This window comes from Rhodamnia argentea, chromosome 10, assembly GCF_020921035.1.
Source record: "Rhodamnia argentea isolate NSW1041297 chromosome 10, ASM2092103v1, whole genome shotgun sequence".
NCBI classification, from domain to species: domain Eukaryota; kingdom Viridiplantae; phylum Streptophyta; class Magnoliopsida; order Myrtales; family Myrtaceae; genus Rhodamnia; species Rhodamnia argentea.
The window spans coordinates 12365907-12387149 of NC_063159.1; the positions used below are offsets into that span (position 1 = coordinate 12365907).

At 40.9% G+C, this 21243-nt stretch overlaps 2 protein-coding genes and 1 pseudogene across 2 annotated transcripts; all 3 read right to left on the reverse strand.

Moving 5' to 3' along the window:
• Positions 1-3570: 3570 nt before the first annotated feature.
• On the reverse strand, positions 3571-4456 carry LOC115757651 (annotated as a pseudogene).
• Positions 4457-8868: 4412 nt separating this feature from the next.
• Positions 8869-9860, reverse strand: LOC115757645 (NDR1/HIN1-like protein 1). Its single transcript, XM_030697959.2, has one exon. It carries the CDS (start codon positions 9770-9772, stop codon positions 9137-9139), a length of 636 nt encoding a protein of 211 aa, XP_030553819.1. The 5' UTR covers positions 9773-9860; the 3' UTR covers positions 8869-9136.
• A 9902-nt stretch (positions 9861-19762) lies between these two features.
• LOC115757636 (NDR1/HIN1-like protein 10) lies at positions 19763-20696 on the reverse strand. Its single transcript, XM_030697947.2, has one exon. The coding sequence runs from the start codon at positions 20675-20677 to the stop codon at positions 19763-19765; it is 915 nt and encodes a 304-aa protein (XP_030553807.1). The 5' UTR covers positions 20678-20696.
• Positions 20697-21243: the final 547 nt, after the last annotated feature.

Below are 21243 nucleotides of genomic sequence, written 5' to 3' on the forward strand. Positions count from 1 at the left end.
TGACGGCGGTGTCTCAAGCGAAGGAGCCTCACGGTTCATGGTGAGTTTTGGGAATGCTTCGGCAATCTCAAATCAAAATCAATTCGTATGTCAACTTATTGCGCCCACGGAATTGCCACCTTGCAAGGCGGGGACTCACACCGTGCTCTCTATTGTGGCCGTGAAATCTTCATGAATTTCCGTGGCCTCAAAAGTTCTCGTGTGAATCTATAGGAAGAGTCCAGGCGCTTGTAAGGGAGCTCATGGGTGCTGTATGAATCGTTTCTGCGAATGTTCACCATCGGGCAAACTTGTGAAAATAGAAAGAATGGAGCTTCCGGCCGTTAGTAAAAGTGCGACAATAGAGGGGAGAGATGCGTCTCTAATTTTGTGGAAACAAATGAAGGTGGTCCCTGACTAGCTCCTAGAGGCCACCCTTGGCGGTGACCTTGAATGCCTCGTCGACCCACTTGTCGCGTCACTCGCGGGCGGTGGCCTCAAGACCGGAGGTCCCGCGCGGCGAGTCCGCCGCCGGCTCGCGTGGAGCACGAGAAGTTTAGGACGGACTCACGCTTTGTTTCGCTTGTTCTCGAGGGCTTGTGCCGGGGGAAGAATGAATACTAAAAAAAAAAAGGACAAAAAGAATAAAGAAAGTAATTAAAAATATATTTTATCTGAAAATAAAAATGAAATTTTTGAATTTTGAAAAATAAATAAAAAACGAAAGAAAGCAAAAAATAATTAAAAAGAAAAAATAATTGAAAGAGAGGATGAATGAAAAGTGTGGAAAATGTTTTCCTCTTCTCAAAATGAGGAAATCATTTTCCTTAATTTTAGGTTTTTGTTGACTGGAAAATATTTTCCGTTGACCCCATTTTCCCCCAAACACCGAAATTGGGATGTTTTCGGAAAATATTTTCGTGAAACACGGGCCTAGATTAACTACATTATCCCTCGGAGGTCCCACTCTTGATATAACATTATTTCTTACCTTTTTTTTTTCCTTTCTTTTTTCAGTTTTACTAAGAGAAAAATTTGTCCAAGTCCTTACCAAATAGCCATTTTTTCACCCGAACCGCTTCTTCCACACACATTAACGTTTCTTTCATGTATGTCTTTTCCTAAACTTATTCTCCATTATTATAATCTAACAAGCGCTAATTATATACTAGAGTAGAAAATGTTAGTTTTATATGCAAATTATTTACTTTATTTCCTTAGATTATTCTCATGATCACAACTTTTCAACTTCGATTTTTGGATAAAATTTACGAGAATTACTGAAAAATGAAATATTATAGTTGATGTGTACAGTACACACAATGTACTCACAGATTATCCCCTGACTTGTGCTTAAATTATTTTTTCAATAACAGTTTCTTAGTACAAAAATACAGAAATATACAACTCATTAATAGAATAATGAGCTTTTTTTTGTTAAAAACAAAATAATTAGTTAACTATCTACCAAATAAACTATTTTTTGGAAAAGAGGTACATCAATTCTGTGTCAAATGGAGAATTCCACATGAAAAAATAAAAGACCAAAATCAAAACAGAAAAAAAGAAGGCAAGCATTAGTCTTAAATCAAGAGTGCTCCCCACGTTTAACTTTAGTAATTATTGTCTGAGAGAAGCCTGAGCGGTTTCATCTAGTAAAATTGAAACAAATGAAAAGAAAAAAAAGGTGAAAAATAATCTTAAATCAAGAGTGGGACCACCCGCAAAGGACAATGTAGTCAATTCCATGTAAAAAGGGATGTCAGGAGCCAATAAAAGGGTGGAAAGAAATCTATGTTCGCAGGCTTGCAAATAACAATAACAAAAAAATAACTTCAGAAGTGGAAATTTCTTTCAAAAGTAAAAATTTTTACCAAATGAATTTATGCTCTAAAAGCACTTTTAAAGCAAAAATTCACTTCTAAAAGTATTATCATGCGCACCTTTAATACCGTGTGCGGTCAGGCAAGACTTTTCCTACGAGAAAATATTAGGCACATGCATCAACGTCTTCCGACCACAAACTTATGGCTGGCAAATAACAAAAAAAGAAAAAGAAAAAGAAATTGTGAAAAAAGAAATTGATAACACGGTTAGTGCCGTGTGCGATCAAGCGGAAATATTAGGCACATGCATCACCGTCATCCGGAGACTCCGGATGCAACACATAGCCTGTCCAAAGTCTCTTCCAATGTGGATGGAAAGAGATGAGAGTGAATTATTGGGTAAGGCCAGCTTCACTCACTTCCCAATCACGACCCGAGTCAAGATTCGTTTTGCTTGGGACGGTTCGGACGAGAAAGTAGTGCAACTTGGGATGCACGAGAAAACCAACTCGGATGGTTTCGTGGAGAAAGCAAGGGAAAACCTTGCTTGCAACGAGTTCGGGTTAATTCTTGCAGTTTAGAATTTTGATCTTTCCACGATCCCCATCGTAACCCAGGAAAAGTAATCGAATCAAGACCATCCTACCCTTTGAACATAAACATATCTTAACTTTGAAATCCAATCTACCTCGATTCTTTCCAAGTGACTTTTTCTTATGCATTTAATTTAGAAATGATATCAACTTTAACGTAGTGAGCGACGAAATGCTTCGGGAAGTTGAAAAAAAGCTTAGATCAGGAGATGTCGCGCTCTTATTGAGTTTTTATGATCTTTGATCTAATCCTACACAGACCTCTGTTGAACCAAACTAGGATTCCCCGGTCCTAACAATCGCGCTGCACATGTAAATTGAACAGAAGCTGCATTTTCTTTCTTTAGTCGGGAACCTTAATTGGGGGTAAAACCGCTCTTTCGTCTATTCCGGTTCGCTTTTTCCTTGTCCCAAACCGGAGTTTCCCCGTCCCCTTGACGTAGCTTATAACGCAAGGCAGTCATCGACTTAGCCAACTTTCGTGTTAATTAGGTGTTCTCACCCCTAATACCTGCTATTATATTATTAGGTAAAAAAATAAAAATATAAAATTCCCTCGGCCATGGCCCGCGCTCTTGGAAAAAGGAAGCTTTGCTTATAAATAGAATTTTTTTTCGCTATAAAGGAAGACGTTTCTATAGATAGGGTTGGTGGAAATGTGAATGTTATTCACTAAACCTTGCATCACCTAGAAAATAAGACTTGACCGAGACAATGGATCAAACCATTTGCTAGATGAAAGAGACATATGTCGATCGATGAACTTGGTCTATAGTTTCGACCCAACAAAAAAAAAAATTGATCTATAGCCTCTAATCTAGTTTATCGAGCTTGTCTACAAACTTAATTAAGCTCATTTCAGCTAATTTTTACATTCTCCACGTGGACGTTACACGTCTGTTCTGTTTCTTCCATGATGTTTCATGTGCATTAGACATAGTCTTATGCAACATGAATTAAAGCCTCACTTAGCCGATTCACAGTCCACCTAATCTGTTCTTAAAACAAAATTTCAATCTTCATTCACCGTTACACACATGAATTATTAAAAGCGTAAACGTTTTAACGTCATCTTCTTTTAAATGGAAAATGACATACCCTCTAAAAACTAACATATTTTCAAAGCAATATTATTAATTTCTTACTTCATGCTATAGACAAGAAAATAAGCCTAATAAGAAGAACCACAAAAGTGTAAATATGCATATACACAAAAGCAAGATCCATAGGGCACGTCATGTCACGTATACATCCATGATCCATCCCAAAATAATAAAGTTCATGCTGAATTACAAGACAAAAAGGAAAAATAATCGCAAACCTCAAAATCATATATATCTGAGATAAAACTTAGAAAATATTCCAATCGATGTCGCATTTGGTAGTCTGAAAATTACCGGGCGATCCGCCATTGTTGGAGCTCAAGGGAACCTTCAAGCCACACTTCACCTTGGGCTTGAACCTGAAAGTCTTCAACGACCCTAGCTTGAACCTCACTCGCAAATACAACTTCACCTTGATATTGAAAACACCAGCCGTCTTATCTGCGTCGAAACCGGAGAGCTCTGTCCCCCCGAGCACCACCACTTGTTGTCCTGCGAACCTCCGGACTAACCACACTCGTAGTCTTGTGGCCCTGATAGAAAGGAGCCGCCTCGCCAGTGCCAAACCTCTGGTCCTCGTAGAAGGCCTTCGCCTCGAGGTGGTCGTAGTACACGCCAATCTTCTTGTTGGGGTTCCGGATGGTGAGGTTGAGCTTGAGGTCGTAGTCGAGGATGGAGTTGTTGGCGGTGAGGTTGAACCGGGTCAGCTCGGCCTCTGTGACGTGGAACTTGACCAGGTTGACGGGGCGGAAGATGAGCCAGAAGACGAGGGCCGCGATGCCTACGGTGACGAGGACCATGGCAACGATTTGGAAGAGGAGATTGAGGAGGCAACAGCCGCAGCCACAGTCGGGGCCTTGTTTCCCTGCCATGACTGGCTTCCGATGAAGAAAGATCAGAGAGCGCTGGCTGCTTCTTTGGTTTGTAGAGATCGGAGTTTGAGAACGAGGAAGATGATCTGTGTTGTGGGCTCTTATTGCAGGAGTTGGGAGGAAATGGACAGGACAGCAGCAACGCGTTGACCCTTGACGCGGTTGCTTATGCTCAATTAGAAACCGGACATAAATCCGCACCTTCGCGAGAAAAACAAATCACGAAAACATATTTGCATTGTAATTAGATATTCATTCAAATGCCTTATGTACCAAGTAACCTACCAACTAAACCTTTGTGAACTTTAAATTGACTTTTTCTTTTAAAAAAAAGGAGATCATCTTTGTAATTAGTCCTGATAATCCCTTTTCATAAGATGGACATTTTATCACTAGGCAAAACTGTACACAACACGGTGATATAATTTCCATATGTGTGACATGCTCGATATATTAAAGAAAAAAAGCTAAGAGAATGGTCCCGTCCCGTTACTTTTTTGGAAAGTGACTAGGACACACTGACTACACACCCAACTGTGATATGCATGGCAACAAAGAATTTAACTCTTTTAATTAGACTCTCACACTTAAAATGTACAATCAGCATTGCTTTGTCACTTGATGGTAATGTCTTCCTAGCATATTCCTATGGTAAATACATGCCAATTAAACGAAAACTACAAAAAGATTCCTTCAATGTGATTAATCTCTTCTCTTTTTGCCAAGTAAAGTTTCTCACGAGAGGGGCAAAGAGATTCACTCGACAAAATAGAGTTTTTAGAATCCCATTTGGCTGTAATTCGCAGTAATCCTTAGGGCTAGTCCGTAAACAATTTATGTTTCTATAGAATATAAAATTGTGTTTGTGGGGGGTGAGATGAGAAGTTGATTTAATTTTGTGTGGATTGGTTTGATACAAGCCAAGATTTTTGTCGCCTAGGTCTATAGTCTAATAAAAAGGTTGCTCTCCCCACATTTTTTTTTTCCAAGAACATGGCATTACCATCATCAATTTAAACGTTTGGGGAAATTTAACATTTACAAACAATAAAGTATGTGGGACATATAGTCGGAAGCTACATATAGGTTATTATTTATACATAGTTCGATATGTCATGACTCGAGGTCACAATGGCTCCATCGTCAAACTACGAGTTTTTAGTAGGTTAGTCGCTTTTTATATAGAGTACGTCTCTAGCCCTAAACATATTTATTAGTTACTTAATAGGCTAATGAAGATGTGGTTAAAGAAAACCCATCTTAATTGCAAATGAGAAAGGGAGAGAGAGTTCACAACTCTATGTTGTCATCGGTCATGCCTTCCTTTTTTTTTTTTTTTTTTTTGGGCTGAGCAAAGTAAGATTAGATCCTACGTTGTCATTGGTGAACTCTCACTCGGAAATGAGCTGACCTGTCAATTTTTTGCCATTAATAATGAACGGGTGAGATTCCATTTAGTGATGTACCACTGGCAATCATCTCTAACATTTCGGTCCACACATTGATCTCTAGTGTGCCACGAACTGAAATGTGATTGGAAAAAAAACTTTTTTTTAAGTTTGCATGCCAGAAATATGTGATGGGAACAAAGCCGAAACAGTGATGCATTTCTTGGTCGAGTTATGAGCTGTCTACCTAACCCATTTTTCTTGGGCTAATTCTTTGAAAAACCCTCAACTTTACGTCAAGTTTCAATTCTATCCCGAACTCTTTGTTATCTCGTAAAAGATCTCAAACTCTTACTCTACTCCCAAATATGCCGGCAAATAAATAATCACTATCGATTTTTTCAATATTATCAATATCGGGGGTTTGCTATTGTTTCTTATGCTGATGAAATCGCAAGTTCTAATAATGAACTTTTGACTGGTTCTGATATGGATAAATTTGCGTAAACGAGTTGCGCTTTTTGGACATGTGGGCGGATATGGGATTATAGTAAAAGTTGAGAATTTTTTGTGAGACAAAGAACGTTCGAGGCAAAATTGGGATTTGACTTAAAATTTAGGATTTTTTTAAAGGGAATTAGACCCTCATTTCTCCCATCAGGTAGGTCATATTCTGCCTGTCTTCCTATGGATCCATGAGTAACAAGATCATGTCGCTTTTGGACTTGGTCCATAGGAAATTTTTCGTGTCAAAAAGAGTGGTTTGGGTACCAGCATTGGCTTATGGGCCCGAAGAGCAGATCTGAAGAACCATACAAAGCCCAACCTGAATGACATTGGAAGTTCCACCTGTTCTTTATTCGTCCCATTGGCAATTTCACGACGTCTTACAACTTGAATGGGAAGTGTCGGCCGGCTCATGTGCCATGTCAACCTCAGGAATTGTATGTATTCTCACGATCCAAAAGGTATAATGGGAACTTTGAGACGCACACATGTCAATTTTAGGAACAAACACGAAGGTTGAGATTTTAACTCGGAACCTCTTGGATATATATACACTCACATTGAGAGTACATACTCCGACCACCGCTATTCAAAAAACAGTTCTAAAGCACTCCTCGGACTTGGACATGATTAGACTCGTGTCAAAATGGGTCATAAACTCATTTCTTAACTCATAAATAATTTGTTGATGGGTTAGTTATATTGAATAAATGGGTCATAAATTTGGACAAAAAAAATGGGTCATAAATTGTTTTGACTATAATGTGCGTCTTAAATGGGTCACAAATGGGTCGTAAATGGATGATAAATAGATTTATAAGTTAGTTAAACCCAACCCATCACTACAATTCACTCTTCTTTCACTCTCGCCAATCACTAGATCTTGAGCACGCTCACTCTACACTTTCACCTCAATTTAAGTATGAGTTTTCCTAAATTGAGTTCAATGTGAAAGTATTTTAGAAATATAAACCGGGCCGGATATGAGTCATTATATTTGCATTGTACAAAAATGGGTCTATTTGGGTGGGGTTATTTTGGATCCGATCCACCCATTTTACAGGTCTAGACATGGTGAATTGGGCCTTTGGATTAGATGATTTGGCGTTACAGCCAACACTTGGCTTCTTTTCAATCCGTCTTCTAATATTGGGTTGTACCCATTATCTCGTTAATTGCTGGCTTCATTCTGTTGCAGTGCGAAGCTAGGCCTACCTCGCCAAGCCGTTCGAAGGTAAACTTAAACCATCGAAATCAGGTCCGATGGTGTAAAATCGAATCATCTTTCACTTCCTACCGTTTTCTTTGCTTTCCGGCCTTTTGGGTTGGCTTTACTTTTCGCAATAGTGGCTTGCGCAAATCAATTTGTCCTAAAAAGCGGACCCCTAACGCGACCGTTCAATTCCTAGTTGAAACTACAAGAACACATATCGTATGTGGTCGACATGTGTCGGGAGGGTGAAAGTTAGAGAAAGATGTGAGGGACCATTTGAGCATATAGTAAAGGATTTTGCCAAAACCCTTTCGATCACGCCATTAGTACTAGGTCGTGTAGATGGGTGGTGAGAGCGAGATGAGAGCGAGGGACTTTGAAAACGACCACCCCCCACTAGAGAGAAATCATTGCTTGCACTGCACTTGAAACGTGGGAAACCTCGTTCACACGAATGGTGAGATCATGTGAGTCTCATGTGAACTCATCTTATCTCTTTTTTTTTTCTCCTTTTTTACTTTGCCTGGAAGAGCCCCGATTTGTGCGAGGATAGATGCGAATTAAGCCCACATGATTCGATTCGATTTGATTTGATGCAATGTAATAAATTTTCCCCACCGCAAGTCATCCCCAATCAACCACAAACAGATGACTCACCCACCCCTCTCAATAATTCAACACTATACCACTAGCTACTCCTTCCGTCCTCTCAATTTAATCCCTTTGTAGGAAGACTTTAGGTCTAGGCGTTCATTCTTATCCTCCAAATTGTGGGTCATCCCTCCTCTATTTCATTCACGTAGAATTGCACCACAAAAGCGGAGAAAAGAAAAGGAGAAAATTGTACGCGCACATGGGTAGTTACCATATACAGCGTCATGTAACCAAGAATAATTTAATGGACCGACCATTTGAAAACTACCCAATTGCCCTCTCTTTTCTCATCATTTGTGTCAGTATTGGAAGATTTTCCAACCCAGAAAGAACAACGCAAAATTAATCGAAAAATAAGAAAAAAATTCGCGAAACGAACGGATCCTCAGTGACGTGCGCACAACCTTGAAGTTGACTCTAAGGCCATTTTCTATTCGTACCCTTTAGAAATCGCCCATCCCGAGAGACGAAGAGAGATCCAATGAAAGAATTCAAACAGGAAGGAGAGATGAACTTGAGTAAAGTGATAAACAAGAGTAGACACGTAGCGAGCATCACCATCACCATCAAAAAAATGTCATTTTCTAGATGTAAAAAACCATAGAAAACGACACCCCAACCTCCGCTGGACGATCGAATCGACACAAATCATTGCTCGATTGATTTGTTTTTTTAAATTCGCAACATCATCAATCGATCAATCACATGTAACACAACTTGCCAAAGTTCCAAATTCTCCTAACTTTGTCCTCTTCAATCTCCTCCATTTTTTTTTATTATAATTCCCTGGTAAAACATCGAAGTATACACAGTTCAAGGTCGTAATTGCACATATACCTAAAAACCCAACATATATCACGAACCAAGTGAACTGAAATTGCCAACAAGAAAGCAAAAGAGAGAGATAAGACCATAATGGTTGATGAAAACAACAAGGCATGGGCATGTGCATGTGCATGTGCGTGTGCATCTGCTAGTGGTGGACTTAATGTTAGGTGGTCTCACACAGTGACGCTACACTTCTGGACCAGCTGGTACTTGATGGCGTTGTCGCCGACCGTGATCCCCGACGTCCTCGTCCCGAACGTGATGAACGCCGGGCACTTCACGTAGAGGTGGTACTTCCCGGTGGTGTACGTGCTGAGCTTCCACCTTACCCGCCCGTCGATCTTGATCATGAGGCTGACGGCGCCCGAGGCCTGGTCCTGGTTGAGCGCGAGCGAGTTATAGGGGGCGACGGGGACGGAGTTGCCGGAGATGAAGGGGGACCAGACGTTGACCTCCTTGTGGCCCTGGTAGGACGGGGGTATGGAGGTGCGGAGGGTGATCTGCTGGTTGCGGTAGGTGGCGTAGGTGTCGAGGCGGTCGTAGTAGATGCCGAGCTTGTCGTTGGGGTTGCGGGAGTAGATGGTGACCTGGAAGTTGGAGGTGAGGAAGTTTGGGACGGAGGCGTTGAAGGCGTAGACGGTGACGTCCTGGAGGATGAAGCGCGGCTTGTGGGGCTGGATGATGGCCCAGGCGAGGAGGATCGTGATGAGCATGAAGAAGTTGAAGATGAGGAGGCCGATGCAGAAGCGCTTGAGGCGCCGCCGCCACTTGCCGTGGTGCTTCCCGCAGTCGCCGGGTTTGACCGACATGGTGGTTGGCGGCGGAGGAGGAGGAGGAGGAGGAGGAGGAGGAGGGAGGTTTGAGAAGGGTGGGGATTGGAGTGAGAGGGGTGTGGAAGGTCTTTGCTTGGTTGGTGTATATAGGAGTGGTGGTGTAGTGTAGAGATAGGGTGACGTGTGGTGGACGCAATTTGTGAATGATTACTTTTATTATAGTAGTACCCTTTTTATCGTTTTGGATGGAAGTGAAGTGAATCAAATGACCATCTTGGTGTTTAGTGGAAGAAGAAAGATATGTAATTGAGGAAAATCGGTTATCTTTATTGACTATTTTCTCTGTTCTATATAATTAGGGTTTTATAAATCTCTAATTTGACAAATGTATGTGCTCGTGCATTTTGAATCGTAAAGATAAAAGAAATTATCAATATAATAGACTCGTTAAAAAGTCATAATCCAATCGTGCCCTCGCCTACGTCGCCAGTTGCCATGCTCCGCTCTTGCTCGCCACCAATCCATTGTCTTCTCGGACCATTCCCCCCAACGGGCCCAACCCCTCTCTTTTCCACTCAAGGCTGCCTCCGGCACCGCCGCGGACCCGAATTCCTTCACCCAATTTGATAGAAGAATTTCCAATCTTATCTTAGAAGACGGGTTTGAGTGCATATCATGCACTTCGTGAATTTCAACGAGTCACGAAATCGCACGAAGAAAGCCAGATCCGCCTACCTCGCTGCCATGCTCATATTTTCTTCTCTTTTCACGGGCAAATCAAGCAAAAAAAAAAAATGAAATGAAATGAAAATTTGGTGGTGTGGAGCATAATTGAGTGAAGGGGGCCCACACGAGCTGACAATATCTGTCCTTAGGGAAACGAGAATACCTCGTTTCATCGCCGGCACTAACTTTGAAACGACGAAAAGGGCAAAAAGGTAAAGAAGAAAAGTTGCCCAATACAATAACCAAAACCAAAAGGTTAATCGCTTTCTCTAGTGTCTGGGCTAAAGCGCCGAGTGGCACATCGGAAATAATCGAAGCAATCTCAACCGTCCGATGAAGATTGGATTGGATGGAGGAGGAGGAGGGAGGAGGAGAGTTGTACTTTGGGGCCCACCCATCGGGTAAGAGTAGGAGCTCACCCAGCTCATCAGCCTCGGCCCACCGACTTTCTTTAAATCAACGATGTTAGCCACATGCCTGTTCTTGGTCTTGGTCATGGTTTGTACGATGTGTTCACAAAATTAACATACGAGGTGACCCGACAGTACGCGATTGGAAATTCAATGTGAGTAGGTCACGTTCGACGCTTTGGTAATAATAGGCCCGCATTGTTTAGTACACGTAACAAACTTCATAAGTCGATTTCGATCTATGCGCGGCACATAACATTTCTTTTTACCCATCGGGTGATTTTTTTTTTTCCGCAATTTCCTTTGCAACCGGCCAAACCCATAAAAGCGGCACAAAAGGGGCACAACGTAACCACGGAACCAATTGGGCAAAAAGTTGTATAAGACATGGTTTGTTTTCCTAAGAGCAAAGAGGATACCCACAAGCTTGAAAGACTAATCATAATGTTAATAGAAGCCTAAACGGCATAGAGCTTTCATAAAGAGAAAGCTGCTTGAGCCCTCAGTTTTTGTAGCTTTGCAAGCAACTTTTTCTGCACTTTCTCGACTTTAAACTTTGCACAGCCATAGTACACGAAACTTAATTTGAGCAAAATGATTGCACTCTGAGGGTACTTTGCTTAATTCACTAAAAGAACCTCCAACTTTAGGTCCATTCTTAATTCTGCCCCTAACTTTTTTTTTTGCCCAAAAAAAAAAAAACTCAAATTTTATGTCCAAGTCAAACCTACCCCAAACTTTTCTGCCTAAAAAGAATCCACAACTTTAGATTAAATTCCAAATATGCCCCCAACTTTTATTTTATTTTTTAAAAAAAATCGTCGATTTTTACTCTAGTCTGAACTCTGACCTCATCATCCATATATCCAAAATTCGCCATCAGTCGTATCTAATTTTCATATCCTATAATAGTTTCAATTTGGAGATAATTTTCCATACCACCTTGCTGATGAAGATTTGTTATAGACATGGAAATTCCACGTCAAGTTGGGACTATACCGTGATGGTAGATTTGAGAATAGATTGAAAGTCGGTAACTTTTTTGAGACAAAACAAAATTCGGAGTAGATTTAAGACTGGACCAAAAGTTTAGAGTTATTTCCGTGACCAAAAAAATAAAAAAAAAGTTTGGGGCGAAGATAGGACTAGATCTAATATATCGGCGTTCTTTTCAGGGAAAGGAGGCCGAGTACTTAATCGTCAACAAAATATACGCGTGCGTGATCTGTCGTACTTGTATTTTGTGTTCACGACTTTATAACTCGAAAGCTTCTTTTCTAGTACTGTTCATGCATCTCGGGCGTATCCACGGAGAGGGAATGATCTACTTGCAAAGGTGAAATTTTGGCAAAGATTATGCACCACGCCATGGTACCACGACTTCATATGTATCACACCAACTGTAGCTAAAATAGATAATGGAAGCTGTCCCTTTTTGACCACATTATCAATGTCGCTCGTCCTCTTTCGGGGTCTCTACCAAACTCCATAATTAAATCGCAAGTGCTTTTTACAGTTACACACGCTAGGAACTCATTTCGGAACTTTGCTTGCTTGCTACTTCCCCTCTTTTTCGTCCTCTTGTTGCGCTCCATTTAAAAGAGACGTATTATTAAACTTCATCTCCAAGAAAAGAAAGCCCACAAAAAAAAAAAAAAAAAGTCAGTATGGCCATCATCTAGTTTCCACATTGAAGTAAACTCTTACTTTTCCAACTGGTCATGAGAACGAGAAGCAGAAATCACTCGTGAGTAGCCCTAAAGAACAACTTGATTTCAACAGACAATTGGGTATGTTTTTCGGGGAAAACTGTCCAAGAAGTTCTGAACCTATCGTATGGCGGCCAATTTAGTCTTAAATCATTTGACGATTTGCCGATTTAGTCACAAACCTTTTACCGATTTGTCAATATAGTCCTTTCGGTGAATTATCTAAATAATAAGTTTAAGACTAAATTGACATAGTCGAAAAGATTATGACTAAATTAGACAAATTGTCAAAGAAGGTTTGGGATTGAATAGATTTAAGACTTTTTAGACAATTTTTTCAATTTTCTTTGAACATGAATAAACATACGCTTCATATCATAAAAATCGAAACCTTTTATCTACTTTTTCATTTGGACTCCATGGAGTCTAAAGTCTTTGTTGCCCGAAGTCTAGCTCTGCCTCACTGAACATGGAAGCTCATTCAATATTTTTTTCCAACTGACGCTCCACCAAACTTTGTACCCGACGTGTTTGATTGGAATCACGCACCGTCCAATCCAATCCCCAGAAATCAATCGAAGACTCGACCGACGGCCAATCGGGTCAACCCATGTGTTTGCTGAGGAATTCCAAAAGGTCCATGTGAATTGCGATACCGCCCTTTGTCCCCTTGTTTCTTTGCCCTGTTCCTTTTCCTCCTCCTCCTGCTCCTCTTCTTCTTCTTCACTTGAATGTTCTTGTCCCTTCCCAAAGACGTGTCCAACGGAAAAAGTTTGCAGGACAGGACGTGAAATCATAGTGCTCACATTGCAAGCTGGGCAGACGCCATTAACGTTCCTTCCTCATGAGCTTTGGAATTGACCACAAGTTGACCCACGAGAGTTTTCTATGCAGAGAACAAATAAAATGTTATTTGAAGATCGACCGTCGGATGTTGTTAATCTCTTGCCAGACAAAACAATTATCATTATCGGTAGGATTCATCTGCATATTTCGTAGGATTCTAGTTGCCACCAATTATTTTTCGGGAAAAGTATCAAAAAAGTCATAGACCTATTACATGGGTATCAATTCAATTCTAAACTTTTTAATTGGACCAATTTAGTTCTAAATATTTTTGTATTTGTACCAATTCGATCCAACCGACTAATTTAGGGAGGCAATCGCTGGCGTAGACGCCGGCCGTTGTTTATAGCACGCTAAAGTTGACATTTTTACAAAGTTCTTAAATATTTTTCCTATTTCTTTTTGCCTATGGCGTGCTGGCTACCAGCCATGGCCGAGGAGGACGGGTCTGATTAGCGCTTGCCCAAGCGCGGCCCGACAAGGCTTACTCGCTCCGGCCATTGGCAAAAACAAAAGAAAAATAAAAAAGAAAGAAATGGAAAAAAAAAAAAAAGAGAAAAAAATTCAACAATAAGTATTCATAAATTTATTAATAATGTCCACGTTAGTACCGGCGATGCCTTGTAGGACGGTCGGCATCCACGTCAGCAATTTTCGACCTAAATTGGCTGGATAAACCGAATTGGTACTAATGAAACATATTTAAGACCAAATTGATCTAATTGAAAGGTTTAGGACTAAATTTGTACAAATACAATATATTTAAAACCTTTTTTTTTATTTTCCCCATTATTTTTCCCCTTGAGTGAATTAAGTGAGCCATTCCTTACTTATCACGTTGAGTAAATTTTTCACTTAATTAAGTCTTTCAAGTCATTATGATTCATATTATCAAATGAGTTTAATCTCATTACCAGCTGAACTTTTAGTTTTCAACACTCTAATGAATTATTTTAATTTTGACCTATTAATTACCACCAAGACCGTTGGCTTGATAGTATAAGGGTCACATGTTTGCTATTACTCTTTTTGTTTAGGGATATATTCACTAGGAGTCCTAAAATTTGTCACAAAAGTGCAGTTGAGTTTTAAACCTTGCAAAATATGCAATCGAGTCCTAAAACTTGTCAAATTAGTGAAATTGAGTCTTTCCGTTAACTTCGTCCAATTTGCTAATGGAAAATGCTGACGCGGCTTTCTTTAATATATTATCTCTCCTTCATGGCGATGACGCAACTAAAACGACGTCATTTTAGTCCAAATCTGATTTTTAATATGAGTTGGACCGTTTTCGCCACAGCCGTAGCTCCGCCTCTAGTTGGAAACCTAGCCTTCATCGCAATCGTAGAAATTTTATGCTGTTATAAAACTAATTTATGTTCGAAAACAAAAATTTTGTATCGTTACTAAACGCGTTTTTTTACTCAAAAACTCGTCCAAAGAGTAGAAATCGGCTATAAATTTTTTCCAAGACCAGAATGGTTATCATTCGCTGCCTAAATGGGTCAATTTTGGTCGAATCATGTTCAATCCGACCCATCCGTTTGACGAATCTAGGCTTGTAAAAGACGTGCATCCTTTTCTTTGCAAAATGAGCAAGATATATCGATGGATTATCCCAGCATCGAATTGTTCAAGAACAGTGAAATAAAAAATGACTTTCATTTGAGATGTCTCAAATCCCCACAAATAGGCACTCTCTCGAAGGGAGACTTGGTGAACTAGATATGTTTGTGCACTGTGTGTTTACCAGAAACAAAAATTTCATTGTCTTCTCTGCCAAAAGTACTTTCACATGCATTTCGCAGATTTTCAAATGGCAGAAAACTCGTTTTAGAGACAAAAAAAAAAATCTCTTTTCTCCCATTTTTCCGCATCGTTCCGAACAGAACAAATTTACAATTTGAGAAAACACCATAAGCATATTTCATTTTTTACCCGTTAACCACCTACATACGTCTTTTTTTTTCGTAAATACCATTCGCTACTCCTCTAGTTAAAACCACACATCGAGAAGATCAAATCACTGGCAAAGAGAGGTGATTTGATTGTTCTTGGTGGGTTGGTTGGATAATTTAGGATCTAGAGATAGTATTTCAAAGAAATTGATGTTTTCGTAAATAGATATATGAAGGTAATTGACACGAATGTACAAAATGACCTTAAGGTAAAAAAAAAAATCCATTAACTCGGTACGTGTTTGTTATTTTTGAAAGTAATGATTCGTTTCCTGCATTTTCCTTTACGAATTTAACTTATTATTTGCCTCCACTTTGCATCTTACCAAACAACCAAATGCAAATCCATCTTTATCACATTCCCCTTTCTTCACCTCTATTTTTCGTTCGCCATTTCCTTTACCTCCTAAACATTTTTCTTTTTCCAAACAAATGGTTCGATAAAACGGTAGAGAGAGAGAAGAAAAGAGAAAAAAAAAGAACAGACAAACGAGACAATTTCCAGGAGCTAGACTTCTGAAAAAGTTCACTGCCGACACAGGAAACCAGAGGGACAGTTACCCTTCGAAAGTCCCGACCAGATCATCCTCGATCGTTGAAACTCTCGGAAATTCACAGATGAAAAGTGCTAAGATCCTAGAAAAGTTGCCCCCCTATAATGCAATTGCATCCCCCCCTATTTCATTAAACCTTAAAAGAACTTCTTATTCTCTCTCCCTTACTGAAAACCTCGTGGCATGTGAAAGAAAGAGACAAGAAAGCTGAATTGGCGGAGGGAATCTGCCATGGCAGAAAGGTCCCCAGAAGCTTAAAAAAGGGACTCTACAATCATAATCGGGTCATTAAAACAATCGAGAAACGAATTCTCGGGAAGATCGAAGACGCCAAAGAAGTGGCGTCCCTTCAAAAGGGTCCCCCCATTTGTTGCACTAACTAGCATTATAAACTTATCGTCTTATGCTTTTTCCGCACGATAATTTGCTGTGTGTCGTTACTTTATTCTCTTTTGCACCGGATTGTCGGCATACCGTTGTCCCGACGTGGTTTGCTGTTTGGATTGACTCTACGTCGGAACCGATGAGATCCCTATGTTCTATTTGGCTCCCTCCGGTCTAGGTCCATATAGACTACGGGAGAGTCGAGCTTCGGAGAACCATACTTGATCCGTCTCGGTTCTGATCCGGATTCAGCACATGTCGTTGCCCTTGGACTAAGTTTCCAAATGCCATAGTTGCCCGGCATTCGAGCGGCGGATAAGCCGTGTACATGGGTCAGGAATCAGGAGGCGTTCGAGCCATGTCGACGTGACCACGTTCGTTAAGACTCAAGTCCGGGATTAGAAGGCCCCTTAAGTCCACTAGAGTCGGCATGCCGAGCTCGGCCAATTTTCAAATTTCCCATAAAAAAAAAATCTGTTAATGGCGTATACAGAAATTTAGAAGAAAGCGATCCTCGCCAAACTTGGGACAAGTGCTAAGTCGGGTGTTGTTTTCAGCGGAGAATGCATGTGAATGCACTCGTGTTGGGTAATATGAGGTTCGTGATTTAAGGACCACTTTATTTCAATTTTAAATTTCTCTGTTTTTATTTGTATTGTGTACGGTGTGATTACTCTCCTAGTATCACGGAGCTTAAAATGTTATCAATTTTACGGAATGAAGCAACTCGGTTGAAATGAAACAAAGGGGGAAAATTGTCCAAGGATGAGCACAAATTCTGACGTTTGATCGGTCTCATAGTTGGAATTTTATGTGACCTCCAGATAGAAAATGGTTTTAAAATTGTCCAAAAACCCCTAAACTATCACAATTTTATCAATTCAGTCATAAACCTTTTCAAGTTTTGTCAATTGAGTATAATCAACCAATTTTGGCTAAAAATCACTACATGGACGCCGACCAATTTTTAACTTTTTTTTACTTATTTATTCTTTTATTTTTCTTTTTTTTTATTTTTCTTCATTTTTTCTTCCCTTCTTCCTTTAGCTAGTTGTCGAGCCTCATGGTGAGCTCCGCTGGAAATCAGGGAGGTCGGCCCCGCCCGTCGATGGTTGACATTCATGTCAACAGTTTCCGACCAAAAATGACTGGATGGACTCAATTGAAAAAATATGAAAGTTTATGACTCAATTAACACAATTAAAAGGTCTATGAGGTTTAGGACTTCGTCAACAATTTTCCCGAAAGAAAAAGAGTAGTCCAAAATCCAAAGCATTTGTATATGTTACCATAGAACATGTCAAAGAATATGTGTTTGTAATTTTCTAACTTGGGTTTATTTATGAATAAAAAGGAAAAAAAAAAAAGGCATGACAAGGAGGCCAACATTGTTGTGCACTCATTTAAACAACCTAAACTCATATCGTATCAAGAATTAGGGCATCGACTCTCTACAAACCATCTGTCCCTATCTTTTTGTTTGTTCACGTGCTCACCTGACCTTTCATTGTAGCCCACTTGATTGAAATTGGAAGCTTCCTAGGGCGATTATTACCCTCCCTTTTGAAAGCAACGTTACTCTCTCTCTCATTACAGTAGTACAAAACTTCAAAAAAGTCCACTTTACGGTGATCAGAAGCAGGAATATTATCATGTCCTGATCTGGAATTCGGTATGGAGAATTGATCTTTCGACTACTCGACCGAGCCCGGCGCACAAATTGATTTTGTGATGAACCCTATGTACATGTAGAATTGTTTTCCATCAAATGGACATCCTCGCCTTGGTTCATGAATTTTGATTGAAGATGATTTACACAGTTATATTCTTCATTGTTTTTGGGGGGGTTAATGGGAGTGGATGCGATGCAGCTTTGAACCTTGCACCTGGGCCATGTCCCTCGAGTACCCAGATGAGCCTAAGTTGGATTTTCCAATTGGGTTTCAGCTTTAGAGCCCATTTGGTATAGCTTGTCCTCTTAAAAGTTGTAGCAAAATTGTACTCCTTCGATGTTTGGTTCATTGAAGCTTTAGAGCCCTCCCGTTTGGGAATGCTTTTTGGTTTATAATGTTTGGCATGTTCATAAGAGCAAGCTGCATGACTGGGATTTAGGTTTCGATCGGACACATGGCCGCCTACCCATGTGTTGCGCGAAACAAACGATCGAACAATAAATAGACATAACAAGAAAATAAATCGGACAGCAGATGAATGTGGCTCAATCGTAGAGACCTACGTACACGGGGAGAGCAGCAATGAATTTCATTATAGATCAAGCGATATACGGAGATTACAGATCAAACTCGAGTAACTCAAACACTCATAGTGTTTTTCAAGCCCCAATTATATCCAAGAACACACACAATATCTAGCCCTCAATTTCTAGCTAAATGATCTCTCAATCTCGTAAATTTTTTTTATAAATCTAACCTCAAGATTTAATCGGCTATCAAACACTAACTATTCTGGATGCAATTCTTAGACAATTTTCGATGAAAACTTCGACAATTGGTTGAGAAGCCAATTCTGAACGATCACGGCACACCCTGCAATATACGTGCTATCGAGGCGCACCCAAAACAAACCCTTTTGATAATATTTATATGTATGAGCCACCGCCAAAGAAAGTGAATGTTTATCTCGGTCAAAGAAGTCAACACCAAATATGCAAATAGAGATTTCTTGTTCGGTTGTTATCTTGCCAAATACATACGAAACTGACTTCCACATCTTCTTTTATTCTTATCCTTTATCTTATGTTGACCGAGTTCAAGTCTACGTTGGACTTTTCTATTTCTTGAGCAAAGACACCAACGCACAATCAACTTTAATTCGTAAGTTGATTACGTATATATTTTCCTTTGTTTGATTTCGGATGTCCGCAAATATTCGGTACCAAATCTTCATAGTTTTCGCTTTGGGTTTAATGTCGAGACATATTATAACACCATGGATTGCCCCCATAATAGTCCAAGCCACAAGGACGAAAGGTGTTTTTCGACGAGCCTAGGCAAGGCCTATAGGTAGGCTCAAGCCCGAGAGGCTTACCTATCCGCCATTTATTGCTTTTTTTTTCCTATGTGCTAATCAGCAAGCTTGGGCTAAAAGCTTAAGCTTTTAAATGAAGATGTGGTTTAAGGTTTAATGACTCCGACATATTTGTCGTTGAACCTTTACTTGACATAGATCCAGATTCCCAAGCCGTGAGCTGTTGAACAGGATACCCTGGCTAGAAATTTAGATATGAGACTTGATCAGTGCCTGGGTTGAATCTGCGCGAAGAAAGTGTTCTTAAACATGTCTCAAAACATAGATTGGCTTCTGATTTCTGCTTTCGCTAAATACCAAGAAAAAAAGGACGCCGAAATGGTTAAGAAAAAAATTTAGACGACTGAGAATAAACACGAGCATGCATGCATGCATGCAACGCTCATCTTTCTCACACGTACACCGTGCACTGCCTAGGGTTTGGGTCCCTCAAGATCCCCGTTCCCGACGCCCCGGCAAACCCGACCGCCAACTCGTGGCAGTAAACCCGCATGCCGTAGTGGCTCGTCCACCACCCGGACTTGAACGTCCCCACCAACCCAAACCCCAGCGCGAAAATCACCGTCCCTTTCCGCCGCTCCTCATTCATCTCCTCCAGTTCAGAGGACGTTGGCTGCTCCCCGTCTATCATCGACATCTTCACGTTGATGACGCCGCTCGTCTTAGTCTCCAGGGAAAACGCCGGCTCTGTGCTCCAGCTGAGATAGCTCCTTGGGTCCTGGTAGTAGACGTAGCTCTGGATCCGTTCGAAGTAGGCCTTGAGCTTCTCGTTCTTGTTGTCCACTGTGACATTGGCGTCCCAGCTGCCCATCAGGACCGAGTTGGAGATGTTGAAGTTGTTGACGGAGAAGGCGGTAACGTGGAACTCGGGAATCTGGGGGCGGAGGACGACGTACGTGATGACGGTAATGGTGCACGACGCCACCACGAGAAAAATGAGGCCTGCGAGGATCCCGCGTAGGAAGCCCGAGGAGGGGCTTGGGGGTGCCTGGGAACTGTAGTAATGGGGGTTGTTTGCGGGGTAGTATCCACCGGGCGGTGGGGGTGCGCCGTAAGGATAGCCTCCGTTGATGTTTTGGGGAGGAGGGTAGGGCGTGGGGTAGCCCATCACGGGAGGAGGGTAGCCGGGCTGGGGCTGGTGGCGGTAGTTATTGGGGATGGTGGCATCCTGGTGTCCGGCTGATGGAGGCGGCGGCGGCGAGGCAGAGTTGTGATTTCCATCCGGAGGGGAATTTGGTTTTGGTTGATGTTCATCTTCATCTGGTTTGGGTCGTTCGCCGTGGTGGTGATCAGATGAAGACGCCATTGTTGGCTTGTGTAATGGTCTTTCTGTGTTGTTGTTGTTGTTTTTTTTTTTCAAAAAAAAAAAAAAAAAAATACCTTTCAATGTCGCTCGACCCAAGCCCCTCACGGAGTGGGAGGGAGGGGAAAGGGAGAGAGAAAGAGGGAGAAGAAACAGAGAAAATGGGACAGGAAATGTCGGAAAATAGAAGGGGAAGGGTGTGGTTTTTGGGATGTTTAGATGGAGAGTACTATGTTAAGCAAATGAGGCGAAACGGAATGGGCTGTCGGATGGTTTCGTTCCGCTTGGATTCCACACAGCTTTTCTTAGGAGCAGCTAATGATTTACCCATTTTCCAAAACAAATTAGTGGTTAATCTGATCCTGTCGTCCAGCTAAAAGGTTCTTTTTAGCTTTTCGTGATGCAAGACGTCGCTATGAACATAGATTGTTAACGTTTTGCCCGTGACATCTTGTGTCTTTCCACGATTTGTCGTTGAGATTAAGTTAAAAGCTAAGTACAATTACTTCCCTATTACGACATCTTGGGCCGGACCAAGCCCATTATCACACGTCTGGGAATCTGTCATA

What these genes read in the sequence shown, in the direction of transcription:
- LOC115757636 (XM_030697947.2), bottom strand. Translation starts at nt 20,677, where the DNA reads ATGGCGTCTTCATCTGATCACCACCACGGCGAACGACCCAAACCAGAT.
- LOC115757645 (XM_030697959.2), bottom strand. Translation starts at nt 9,772, where the DNA reads ATGTCGGTCAAACCCGGCGACTGCGGGAAGCACCACGGCAAGTGGCGG.